Source organism: Neomonachus schauinslandi, chromosome 6 (assembly GCF_002201575.2).
Source record: "Neomonachus schauinslandi chromosome 6, ASM220157v2, whole genome shotgun sequence".
NCBI lineage: Eukaryota > Metazoa > Chordata > Mammalia > Carnivora > Phocidae > Neomonachus > Neomonachus schauinslandi.
The window spans coordinates 117,333,581-117,347,371 of NC_058408.1; the positions used below are offsets into that span (position 1 = coordinate 117,333,581).

At 37.1% G+C, this 13,791-nt stretch overlaps 1 protein-coding gene across 2 annotated transcripts in view; it reads right to left on the reverse strand.

Moving 5' to 3' along the window:
- CSGALNACT2 (chondroitin sulfate N-acetylgalactosaminyltransferase 2) overlaps window positions 1-13,791 on the reverse strand; it is a 45,550-nt gene that overhangs the window by 15,996 nt on the left and 15,763 nt on the right. The window contains exons 2-6 of one of the 2 annotated variants that reach the window (XM_021700063.2): window positions 12,552-13,484; window positions 9,903-10,119; window positions 8,452-8,553; window positions 4,998-5,176; window positions 3,375-3,469 (exon numbers count right to left, since the gene is read on the reverse strand). In XM_021700063.2, the coding sequence (XP_021555738.1) occupies window positions 3,375-3,469; window positions 4,998-5,176; window positions 8,452-8,553; window positions 9,903-10,119; window positions 12,552-13,212 (1,254 nt within the window). In that variant the 5' untranslated portion in view covers window positions 13,213-13,484. Of the gene's footprint in view, window positions 1-3,374; window positions 3,470-4,997; window positions 5,177-7,485; window positions 7,561-8,451; window positions 8,554-9,902; window positions 10,120-12,551; window positions 13,485-13,791 lie in introns of those variants that run through there. The other variant, XM_021700065.1, reaches the window with a different exon arrangement.

The following is a 13,791-nucleotide window of genomic DNA, read 5'->3' on the forward strand; positions in this document are numbered from 1 at the left end:
GCTTTTCTCCCTTATCTACTCTTATCTAATCAGTTTATTATTATTATTTATTCACTCGCTAATTTATATCAGTATGGACTCATGGATATTTATTTTATGCTTGGGGTTGCAATCCAGTACTATGTTATTTATTTTGTTGCTCAAATTGTTCCAACTTTGCCATTGGGAGGAGTTCTTTCAGGCTCCTATGTCCCTTTGACACACCCTCATCCTTTTTTTTTTTGAGTACTGCCTTCCTTTCTGGAGCTTCAGGCTCCTTGATTTCCTGTCCCTGCACTAAGATCTGGGAGCTGTGTATGCTTGTTACTCTTACCGTATTACTGCTTCTAGGTCCTCTCAAGGGACAGAGCTAGGTAATACACATTTGTGTGTACCCTTTGAATTTTAAATCCCCAATTGCTATTCATTTCTTTTTTATTATGTGTCTCATCAACAATTATTTAAACAAAAGTTTTACTGGGGTTTTGGTGGTGGTGACTACTGTTTTATTCTCAGGTCTTCTTTCAAATGGGTTCATTTCTCATTCTGCTGAGGAGGTCTGTAAGAAGTAAACTTTGAGTCCTTAAATATTCAACAATATCTATTTTGCCCTCAAATAGGTCAAATGTTACAGAATTAAAGTTATTTCTCTCACAACATTCAAGGTATTGTTTTATTGTCTTCTAGCACCAATATCATCAAAAAGGCGGCAAATGCCAATCTGATTCGTACTCCTTTGTAGACAAATTCTCAAATGCCAGACTTGTCTTTCCTTAGCTCTTCGAAGTTTTCTTCTATTTCCTCCACTGTCTGTTCTCTCTTTTCTCTCCCTTCTGGAACTCCTATTAACAATTTTGGGAGCTTCTTGAGTGGTTCCTCATGTCTCATTTTTTCTCTCACATTATCTCTTGGTCTTTGTGTGCCCAGGTGGCTGGTCTTCTAGTTTACAAGTTTGTTTCAACTGTGACCATTCCACTATTCAGCCCATTTAGTGAGTTTCAGATTTTCACAATTTCCAAGTTGAACTTTTTCAGCAACAAATCTGGTCATATGAATTTAATGTTTTCTCTCTCTAAAGACATATTTATCTTAAAGTTGTTTTCACTCTGTATTCATATTCTCATGTGTTATCTTTTCTGTTTATTAAAATTTGGTGCCTCTCTTTCGTAGTGTTGGTTTGGCTACTCTCGGTTAACTGCTACTGATTTTTGTTTCAAAAATCATTGTTCAGGGGCGCCTGGGTGGCTCAGTCAGTTAAGCGTCCAACTCTTGATCTCAGCTCAGGTCTTGATCTCAGAGTCTTGAGTTCAAGCCCTGTGTTGGGTTCCAAACTGGGCGTGGAGCATACTTAAAAAAAAAAAATCATTGTTCAAAAACCCTTGGCTGTTAGCTATGATTACAGGGGCCTATCTCCAGTAATAGTGGAAGAGGGGCCGAATGTGGTCTTGGGCACAATGTGCCAGCAGCAGCTCCTTTTCAGAGCCCGGGGCTCCCTATCCAACCTACAACTCAATATTCCCAAAACCCTACACTGCCTTTCTTGTTCCAGGGACCACACACACTGCCGCAGCCTGCAGTCCAATCCCTGTGATGCCTGTTTCTTAGCACACGCCCAGAAAATATGTACTCCACCACTCTCTGTCTTCTATTGAGCTCAGAGGATACAGAGCAGCCCCATCTTGTGTTCTTCTGAACATGTTCAGATTCTTCTTTCCTCTCTCAATCCTATGCCAACTACTGCCATCTTACATAAATTTCTCAAAATTTTCTACCAACGGTACTTCTCTCATTTTCCAATGCTAATACACTTTTTTCTTTTTAGTAATTCACTTTTACAAAGGATTTAGTGTTAGATAAGGCAAATGTGGGTACTTGGTTCTCCATTTTGATCCCATTTGTGTCTATACTCCTAAGTAATACTGGCCTACAGATAAGGTCGAGGGGTGTGTGTATATAGACACTTTGCCAGGTGTTAATCTGAAGATAATGTTGGCTTCATAAAATTTATTAAGTAGATCATGTGGTACTAATTTAACCTGTTCTTCGAAAGTTTGGAAAAACTCACCAGTAAAACATCATACCTATGCACCTGCAGGGTAATTTTTTTGGTAACTGTTCTAATTTTTTAAGTAGTTCTTAGTCTTTTTAGAGCTTCCATCTCTTCTATTTATAAAATGCTAACACAAACTTTGCTTGTGTTAATAGTTTATAAATTCTCAAATCTTTTATTTATTATTTTTAAAATGTACCATATAAAATTGATTTCTCTCAGTTGTATTTTCCTTTTTACTCCAAATCTGCTCACTTTGGTTAAAAAATTTTTTTGTACATAAAGAATAAGCTCCTATATATTAGTCAAACTATTATTTTTGGTTCATTAATTTCTGCCTTTATTTCTTTCCTCAGTTATTCATTTTTTTAACATCTTAAATTGACTTCTTAGTTGTTTCCATTTTTATTTAATATTAACAATAAAAGACTAAGACTTTTAGCCTTAGACTAAGTGCAATATAGTATTCTGGACTGGAACCTGGAACAGGAAAAGGACATTAGTAGAAAAACTGGCGAAATCCTAATCTATAGTGTAGTTAGCAGTAACTTGCCAACATTAATTTCTAATTTTGACAAATCATTACGTAAGATATTAATCTGAGGGAAAACTGGGTGAAGTACAGCAACGCTCTATACTATCTTTCCAACTTTTCTGTAAATCTAAATTATTCCAACATAATATGTTTATTTAAAATAAAAAAAACTTATAACTATCAATAACTGTAAGTTGTTACGTGGCATTCCCACTCCATGACTTTTTAAGTAATTTCCCACAGAATATTATTCCTTATTTTGTAGTTTTAATTTCTAGTTAATAAGGTTTTTAAAATTAAAATTTATTTTTAGTATTACTGAAAATACACTGGCAGAAGTGACTGTAAAATCTTCATAGTCTAGAACTTTAAGTCTTCTCTGTGGCCTTAATTTTTCCTTCCCCCTCTAGAATGATATTTAATTCTAAAACAGTAAGTGGGAAAGCATCTTATGGGATACTATGATACTATGAAAATGTGTTTACAATAACTACAGGTTTTTGGGGCTCCTGGGTGGCTCAGTCTGTTAAATGTCTGTCTTTGCCTCAGGTCATGACCTTGGGGTCCTGGGATTGAACCCCGAATCGGGCTCCCTGCTCAGCGGGGAGCCTGCTTCTCCCGCTCTCTCTGCTGCTCCCCCTGCTTGTACTCATTCTCAAATAAATAAATAAATAAATAAATAAATAAATAAAATCTTAAAAAAAAAAAACTACAGTTTTTTATTGAAACTTTCTTTTCTACTTGTGAAACAAACATAAAGGAACCTAGCAAGGAGCTTTGTGGCCTTCCGTAACTGACAATGAGTCTTACCAGCTGTTGCTCCACAGGTGGTGGCACATCCTGACTGGCATAAACAATGGCAGGGTTGTAAAGACTGAACACCACAGGGTAAAACACCTTTTTACCTATAAATTAAAATATATGGTTATATCACACAATGAAGTCATAAAACGAAAGACTGATCAGTACTGCGTTGTCAATATTTAATACTGATATTTCTTTGGTCATATATGATGACTTTATCAATATTGTATTTTGTCCATTTTCAGGCTACCAAACATCATGGTGATTTGATGAACATAATGATGATTTTATAACATATCAGTAGGCCAAGCTACAAAGTTATAACCTAAAATAGACTAAAAAACAGACTAAGGGGTGTAACACACATTTACTCCCCTTGACTTTGGAGAGACACAAAGGTGTTTGCTCAGTGAGCTATTTATTACTCATTTCATCAAATTAGCAGTGACAGATGTAGGTTAACCTCTGACAATCACCAAGAACTTAGAAACATCTGTTAAATCCACCCTTCGAAATGAATCATAGAAACACTAAATCCAAAGAATACGTACAATGAACAGATTTGTACAGAATAATTAAAATACAGAACTGCAGATAGATTTGGTAAGATTTGGAAAAGTTGAGAAGAGTTAAAAAAACCTGATCTAACAGACTCTGCAGAAAATCTTGTCATTAGTATTCAAATTGAAGCAGTGAAGGTACCTGTAAAGACTCAGGAGCCCATCTCCCCTCCACAGAGAACTCCTTGCTAAGACTGGCCTCAGTCAGACATGATAATATGAATGCCAAGTACCTGTGGCAATGTGGCAGCCTTTCTATTACAAGATCGCTACTAGATGCTCATCTCACCTTTGTTAAAACTCACTTAGGGATGGACGTTCAATTCTCAGTGACAATGTATTTCTTTTACATTGAGCAAATATGTTTCCCTCAACTTCCACATTGTGAACTTCATACTGTCTGGTGCAACAAAAGTAAACCTAACCCTCATTTATTCACTAGGTGCTCAAAGAGTTCCTGACAATTATCCCTCATGAAAATAATTAGTAGGGTAATAATTTGCATAATATGAATAGTTCTACACAAAAAAACATTTACTAGAGGATTATTTTTGGCACAGAAAACTTCCTTTTCACATTAAAATAAGATTTAAGTTATAAAAATGTCATTTGCTCATACATTTTCAAAAAATACCTACAACATAAAGCAAAGTATAGTAAATGATCCCCAAATACATAGTATGGGTGCCAAGCACCGTCTGTATCTGTTTCTTCATGTGTGTGTGCCTCTGTGTTGGCATCACCTGCCTGAGGTAGAGTGCTTCTCTCACACACTCCACGTTGTCTGCTTGGCTCTTTTTCTGATAAGTGCTGCTTCCTCCTTGTCAATTTTAAGACATTTTCTTTGCTTTTGTTTATTTGGATTCAAATTTTGGCAATGGAATTTGGCCACAAGAGAACAGGGGTATGAACTGCACAGAGGCAAATTTTCACTTTTCTGCTTAATATTCCAGTTAAAGCATGCCTATTATAACTTTAAGAAAACATAATTAACTGGATTCAAAATATGGGACGTGCTGATACTGTTCTAAATTTCTACACTCAGCTCATCTACCAACATTTTACGCACCTGGCTCAGCATTTAACCGGCAGCTGTTAAGGAATTCGGCTGAGAAATATATATCAACATCACAGAAAAACATCAAGACCTCTCCCTTGTCCCAAGCTCTGGCACCCACATTTAGTCCTCGTCCACGATTAAATTCTTCATTCAATGAGACCAAAGTGTAATTGTGAAAGTTAGACTCACTAGGAGGAAAGCATATACAACAAAGGATAAGTCCCACTTAAAGATTAACAACTCTCTTCTTTCAACAAGACTTACAAAATATGTTTTATACTTCAAGTATTTTTTTATTTTGGTTCTACAGTCATACAGGGAAAGGAAATCATCAGATTTACATGTATGATCATCATCAGGAACAGATATTACTAAATGCCCATATCTGAGGCAACATGCTGGTGGTGTGAGTTTAAAAAGTGTTAAGGGGTCACTGCCCTTCAGGATCTTAAAAACTTATTGGGGAGATAAGAAATATACTCATGGAAAAATGGCCATGTTTGGTAATAAACAGTGCATTTCATATGAATGGTACATTCAAAGAGTGCTCTTATGTTTTTCGGATCTTTGCTCACATGTCCCCTTATCAGAGGGATCCCCCTCGTACCATTTGTGAAGTTGCCCCGACCTCCTTCTCTTTAATCTTTATCCCCCTGCCCAGCTTTGCTTTCCTCAGCACCACCAGACATGTTTGTTCGAGTGTCTCCTCCCATTGGAATGTAAACTCCAGGAGAGCAGGGATTATGTTTTGTTCATTACTGTGGATACAGTGCACCTCCTCAAAGAGTAGGAGTTCAATAAATATTTGCTGAATGAATGAATGAACAGCAGTTCTGAGAAAAAAGATTGCTTTTGTCTGAGAGTAGTTAGAGACTAGAGATGTTAGAAGCAGAATTTAAGTTATGCCTTGATTAAATTCCTGAATTCAGTAGTGAGTTTAAAGGTTATTCCAATTAATTATTCTCAAAGGCAAAGAGGTAAGAAAGTAGAAAGCATTTTAGAGAACAGGGATTAGACAAACTGGATTAGAACAAAGGGATCCTAAAATGGGAACAATGAGAGAAGACCAGAAAAGGGTCAGACTGAGGAGTGCCTTCTGTTAGAAGTTAAAGAAGTTGGTCGGTGTCCTCGAGGCAAGGAGGAGTTTTTCTGCCAGGGTAGTGGTTCTCATTGTAAAGTCCCTACACCCACAGCATCAGCCTCCCCTGGGAAAGCATTAGAAATGCAAATTCTTGGGCCCCACCTCAGATCCCTGAATCAGATACTAGGGGTGATGCTGAGCATCTGTGTCTCTCTTGGGACAAGTCACTCCAGGTGACTCTGATGTTAAAGTTGGAGAACTGCTGCGCTACGGTATGGCCAGATCAAAAAGGGACATTTTAGGAAGATTACTCCTTATAACAGTATAGAATGGGGAATGGAGAGATGGAAGCAAAGGCTCAAATAGTTTATAGAGTGGGCTCCACATGCTCTGAATGGCCATACTGCCCTTCTCATGGGATATAAATCTCTCCCTTCTTTTGGCAAAACTGCTGATTACCACCTCACACTCCCAGCACCTGGTGGAGGAACTAATCATAGAATACCCCAACCACAGTAATTTCCTAGGGGCGGGGACCAGACTCAAGCTGGGCCAATCACAATACCCCCACCCCACCTGGCCATAGTGACCGGCTCAAGAGTGGGCAAAACTCCTTCCCTGGGCTTTTCTCAACTGGATCTGGGAGAAAGCTCTTTCCTCTCTGATGGCAAAGCTGAGAAGATGTGAGCCCAAAGCCGCCAACAGCCATATACCTCACATGTGGAAGAAGCCAATCTGCAACAGGAGAATGAAGTCAACATGCAGAGAAAAACAGACAAGAAGACAACAAGAGAATTTTCATGGTATTCAAGTCTCTGGTTCCAGTCCCTAAGATATCAAAGCTGTTTTGGTTTTCTTCCCCAAATTTGGCTGTAATAATCCCTTTAGTTTGGGAGCTATCCAAGATTCTTCCATAACACTCCCAGTTTCCTTAAGCAAGTTCAAGAGGGGTTTCCATCATGTGCCACAGAGGAGTCTTGATTAATTCAGGGACAGCTTCAGTAATAACAGTGTAAGTGCCTGGCACTTAGTGGGTGACCTGAAAATGGTAAAGAGGGAAGAGAAGGAAAGAAATGAAGGGAGGCGGAACCTGGGTTAGGGTGGTGGCAGCAGCAAGGAGAGGACAGGGAAGAGGTCCTGTGCAGTAAACAGGAACTGACTAGAGGTAAAGAATGAAAGATGCTAGCTCTCAGACATTAAGCCCAGGGGATCATGAGAATGGTCTTAGTCTGAACTGAAAGAGGGCCACCAGGAGAAGCAGCTAGTGTGTAGGGGGAAGAAAAGACAATATTTGTTTTTTACACATGTGCTGTGAGAGTCCCTTCAGGGGAGGGACTGTAACACCCTCTTCTGTGCCCATCTATTCCAACCACCCCAGTCAGACTCCCGAGCAGTGTACCTGGAACATAGTTGGTGGGACTCAAGGAATGTTAGCTGAACGATTCGAGAAGAATGGCCGGCCAAATCTGGACTCTTAGGGAATGGCCACAACTAGCAGAAAGGTAAAGAAGCAGGTAAAAGGATACAGAGTTGGCTTGGTCCAAAAAGACAATCAACCTAATATCTTACATTGTAACATATTTACATTTACAAAATATATACATTTTACAAACATCAGAGGAACGTGTCAAGAAGGAAGTACTGGTTAGGCATCAAATGTAAAAAAGCGATCAAAGACGATGACAGAGAAAAGGTTGAATTTGGCAGTTAGGTCATAACTTTGGGCCCATAACTTAGAGATGAAAAGGCTGAAAAGCTATAGAATTAATAACAGAGTATTAAGGAATTACTAATTCATTCATTCAAACCTCTGAGTACCTACTATGTGCCAGGTACTATATGAGTTGCCTGATTAGAGAACTATTGCTCTGTGAGGTGTAGCTATGAAAGGACAGAAACTTACCAGTAGCTACTGGGTACTACAGAGTCAGTTGGTGGTGGCTTAAGGACAGGAGAGACCTAAGCATCATTTGCAGGGCAAGAAGAAGGAACTTGGGAAAATGGAAAGAAAGGTGACAAGTGAGAGAAAAGCTCAGGAGATGGTATCAAAGTGCAGGGATTAGATTTAGAGAAAGGGGAAGAGTCTAACAGAAGGGAATGAAGAAGTAATAAATGGAGGCAAATAAACAGAAGGTGGGCGGGCCACAGAGTGAGAGGGCCCGGATAATGCCAGGCTGTCTGCCAAGAGAACAGGGAAGATGAATTGTTTAGAGTTGCATGAGTGAACTGAGGGGTGAAATGAGGAACTTATTAGCACCACCACTCATGTGCTCAGCCAACTTTTAAATAGCAGCTATTAAAAATTAACTCATTAAATATGTGAAATTCTCATTCTTCTTATGTTATATATCAAGGACTTCAATTTGGACATGGCTCACCAACCTTGTGACAGATTCTAGGATAGACTTGACTTTAGATAGTCCTTCTTTACCAAAATATACCACTGTGAGATGAATTCTCTTGTCCTGATGAATACACACATCCCTAACAGAATTGAAAAATAAAGTTCATTCAAAAAAATATATAAGGCACTACTCATTCAGAAAGCAATCACATGGAGCTTTAACAAAACAAATGAGGCATTACTCATATAGAATGACACTGCATGAAGCTTTAAGTAAATATAAAAGTGGTAATATTGCTGAATTATTAAAGGCATCAGAGCAAACGAATAACAACATAAGCACATGAATATAGCCCTTGGAGGTCCATGGGAGTTGCCATATTTCAAAATATTTTTGGAACTTTTGCTTTGGTATTGCCTTCAGAAGCAAATTACAAGCTACTCAAGGAAAGAAGTCTAATCAGTTCAAAACCAAATAAATATTCAAGTTGTTGGTCAAGAGTTATTTTGTCTTTAGACTGGCTAATTCCAGAAATTATACCTATCATCAAGGAATAAATATTTGTCATGGCTGAGATTACTTACTGTAAAGAATAATGTAGCATCTGAAAGCAATTCCAAGAAAAGCAGTAAAAAATGCTTTAGAAAATCAGATCTCAAGTGAGCTATTTCAAACAGGCAAAACTCATTTGGAAGCACGATTTCTAGATAGTCTGCTACAGAACAGCATTAACTTTTAAATCCAATGATTTCAATATGAGAATAAAGACTGAGATTATAAAGAATCAAAACTAGCATGTTAAAATATTAAAAACATGGCAACTGTTAAATTAAAACAAAAAGGTAAAACTTTCCTCAAATAGCTACCCTAATACATACTTAATTTTTTAACACTTCAGCATTTTAAAATATCCAAATTTAATGACCAAAAAAGGAAAAAATTCCTTTAAAAATTGTTAAAATCTCTGCTTCTCAAGATGGAGTAACGCTCTCATTTTTAGTTAAATGTTTATATTTCTAAAATTTATTTCAATTTTAAAATTCCAATTGTTCTCAAGGGAATTTTATGGAGAAATAGCAATGTCCTATATGTTGATTGGGAAAGCAATTATGAGTGTACAGGTTTGTCAAAAGTCACGAAACCGGTATCCTTAAAATATGTGGGTTTTATTGTATGTAAATTATGCCTCAATAAAGTTATTTTTAAAAATTCAACTCATCCTAAAATGAACTCACACACAATTATAAAGGTCATCAAATGTAGTTTCTAATAGTTGTCACTCTCAATTTACTTCAAAGTTTAAACTGTCAATAACACATTATACATGCTTTAAAAAAAGAGAATATCAAAAACTAAGATTACCCAAAGCCTATAAAATTACTCTGTAATTCTAAGTAATCACACTCAGTGAAGATAAATTAAGTAAATCTGCATGAAATGTGATTTTTTTAGGAGTGCTTAGCCAAATCATTAAGCCCTGAGAGTTACCTGAAGTTCTGCATGAACTGCACAAATGCTTCAGTTCTTTCAGCAAGTGGCACAATGATATTAATAATTGATCTAGTAATGTCAATCATCTCGCTCTTCACTTTCATGAGAGGTCCAAAAGGGCGGAAGAGGGTCACATGTCTATATTCCATAAGGTCTGCTTTCTTAAAAAAGAGTTCATACTGTGTGCCCTTATCTCTCTCGGTGCGATAATAACCTAAAGGAAAGAGTTAGGGACAAAGATGTCTCCATGTCAAAGTTTATAAATTCAATGTGAATATTGATTTTACTCAAAGATCAAAAGTGCAAAACCAGACATGTAGTGTTTTTAATCATTTTGTGAAAATAATTATCTCCATTGTACAGTTGTAAACAATAATTTCTTTAAAAGGAGAGGTTAAAAAAAATGTTCACTGCTCTATTATTAGTCAATCCATAAATATGCTCCAAATCACAATTATTCCTTTTTACATATGACTTTTTTAGTAGAGCCTATCAACACAATAATCATACGATGAAAATAAATTACTTCTACCAATATTAAATTCTAGACCTGAGCGTCAAAACTTCTATTGCTTGGTTCAGTTCCATTAAATGAATGGAGTGCCTTCGTGTCACTCACTGGTGGTATAAAGAGGGCTATATAGTCCTGGTTTTGAGGAACGGTCAGTCTAGTGAGAGAGACAGAAAAATAAGGAAATAAAAACAATACAGTGATATATATTTCACTCTACAAACACACACACCCTTCCTCTCTCTCTCTCTCTGAAGAGAGTTAAGTCAAAGAAAAATTAGTACAGATTTAAATATGGTGACTTGAGATACCTCCAGGAGAAAAGTTTGGCAGTCTACTGGGCAATCTGATTTTTAAGTGTGACATTCAGGAAAGAAGGAAGACCTATAGATGTGTGAGTCAGTCAATATCTGGGAGTAAAACAATGACCAAGATAGACCAATCCACTCTCTCCTGAGGCTTAAAGCATAAGAGGAACTACAAATCAGGAAATGGGCAACACCATATACTACGACAAGTGCTATGAGAGGGGACACAAGGTAGAGGTTACAAAAGAACACAGGAAGTACTGTTATCTTAAGACTTGCAGGTTGGAGATGACTTCTAAATGAAGCGACATCTAAGCTAAAGTCTGGAAAAGGAATAGGAGTTACTGAATAGTGAGTAATTATTTTTTATTTTTTATTGTTGCCAGGGGGGTAGCAGAGTGGAAGAAAAGTGGGGGACAAAATATGTTCCGTGCAGAAAAAAATCCTGTCAGTGAAAGAATCCAAAGAGAGTTATAAGATAAACAGAAGCTGAGAATACAAAACTGACATGGCTTCCTCTCTTTTTAAAGGCAGATGTGAAGACATTTTATACTTTAGTGAGTTATTTCCTCAGCAACTTTCAATTCTGCCATAAACTACAAATATGGTGAAAAGACAAAAAGCTGAGCTTGCAGAAAAATTAGAAGAGTTTTGAGAGAAACAACCCATCCAAAATTGCAGTAAGTGACAAAGAAAAAAGAAGTGGCTACAATGAAAAGACAGCTGAAGTACCATGGAAAAGCACAATGCCCTCCCTGATGGCCTCCAAAAGTCTCAAGATACTACTATCATTTTTTTTTTTTAAAGATTTTATTTATTTATTTGACAGAGAAAGACAGCGAGAGAGAGAGAACACAAGCAGGGGGAGTGGGAGAGGGAGAAGCAGGCTTCCCGCAGAGCGGGGAGCCCGATGCGGGGCTTGATCCCAGGACCCTGGGATCATGACCCAAGCCGAAGGCAGGCACTTAACGACTGAGCCACCCAGGCGCCCCTCAAGGTACTACTATCTTGTAGTATAGCAAGTACTACCCACGATGATTCAAAGCCAAAGAAACTATATGTGGTATACTGTTCATAGAATCAAGCAAAGAGAACTTTGAAGAGAGATTTATATCCAAAATGGTTTTAAGTTTGTCATTAAATACCTAGCAGGAGGTATTAAGATGGAGATGGGTGCAGATCTGTATTTCTATTTATATCGATCAGCAAATATCTTAAGTTTACAGAAGTGTTCCTCAACTTTTGAGTCATACTCCATCTTGATATGTACACATCCCATGCCCCTTCTGCAGTCTGTATTAGGAAAACAGGTTTCTTTACTTTTCCAAACACCAAATATGCTTTTCAAAACTATATATGCCCCCTAGATGTTCTGACATGTGCTTCTCCTCCCTTTAAAATATAGAATAACCATCAATCTACTAAATTAACGTTTTTTTCTTTCCTTTATCAAATGGTTTTCAAATCATGAACCTTAGTTCATACATTTTGAAAAATACAAAAAAGGAACATCAAGACCAGATAAGAGAGGAATGCAAAAACATACATGTACAAATACATACATAGCCCCCTAAGAGCCCTTCAACTTGAGCCCTATATAGTATTCTTCTATATAATCTTAGATTTATTCTATTTCCCTGGTCCTCTATTTTATTACGGTCACATTATAACTTTTTTAAAAAAGCCACTTCAAATTCTTGGTGGAGTGAAGTGGGTAAAAACTCAAATATTTCAATACTGTAAATAATGACTGACTTATATTACCAGCATAGAATAAAAGCACTGTCATACTAACGTAACTATGGACCAACATATTTTTCACATTACCTTCTATGAAGTCATTTTCATTAAATATCATTTTCTCTCCAAGGGGACCATCCTCATCTTCCTGTTCATCATCTTCATCAGGATTATTAATGACCTCCAAGCCAGCTTCAATAACTTCTACCAATTCATCTCGCTTGTCTTTTCTAACTGGCTTTTCCTCAGGATGGCGAGTGAGACCCATTTCCAACTGGAATACTTTCATTAAGGTGAAACTTTCAAAGGGAATGACTCCATACTCACTAGGTAATTTGGCACCTCTGCTAACTTCAGCTTTGTCAATTTGGGAGTGAAGAAATTCTAAAAGATCACTAGGTGTTTGTTCTTTGTTGCCTTGATAGCCTATCCCATTAGCTCCTATATTTTTTCTCTCTTGCAATGATCTCATCTTCTCACTCATTTCTTGCAATTCTTGCTTTAGTTGGGCAATTTGACGTTTTAGACTGGTAGCCCTGGTTTGGTAATGTTCTTCTTGCTCCTGTAGGAGGGCTTGATAATACTCTTTACCATAATTTTCCCCAATAACACCAGGAAGAGGTGCATTTCCATCAGTCTGGGGGGCACATTCCAGAAGGTACAAAAATAATACCAAACTGCAGAGTAAAGCAAGACCCAACAGTAGCCAGTGGGTCCGGGTCTGAAGAATCAATCCTCTTCTAGGCATTCTTATTAATGTGGACTTGCCTAACAAGATAAGTTCTTTGGTTGTTCATACCTTTAGCAAAAGGTTATCAAAAATTAAAAACAAAATCAGAATTTCCATTAAAGGTACCAAGATGAACTTTGCTATAGCTTAAAAAATTTCTTCCTTCAGCAGTGAAGACTAGTTGCAGAAATGAAAAATAGTGCATACTTCCTGTATTGTTATGATATCCAGAATAAAGAAATCTGATCTACAGAATCAGATAAAATTCCATTATATGGGTGGTGATTTTTCTGAAAGAAACAGATAGAATTAATCAGAATCTTGTTTCCTTAAGCAGATCAAATTGTTGGTAGTTTCAGTAAACTTAGCGATGTGACTATTATATGTAGAACACCAAGAGAAGTGCTAATACAATGTAGAATATGCAGTAAATGTTGGGAGAAAGTATTAAGAGAAATATCTTACAAAACACTAAAATGCCACATGTAATACTTTTAACCAGAATGTCTACACAACCATAACCTCCTGAATGAAACAAAGAAACATTAAAATTATGTTTAGCATACTTTGTGTTATAGAGATACTACGGTTTCTAAT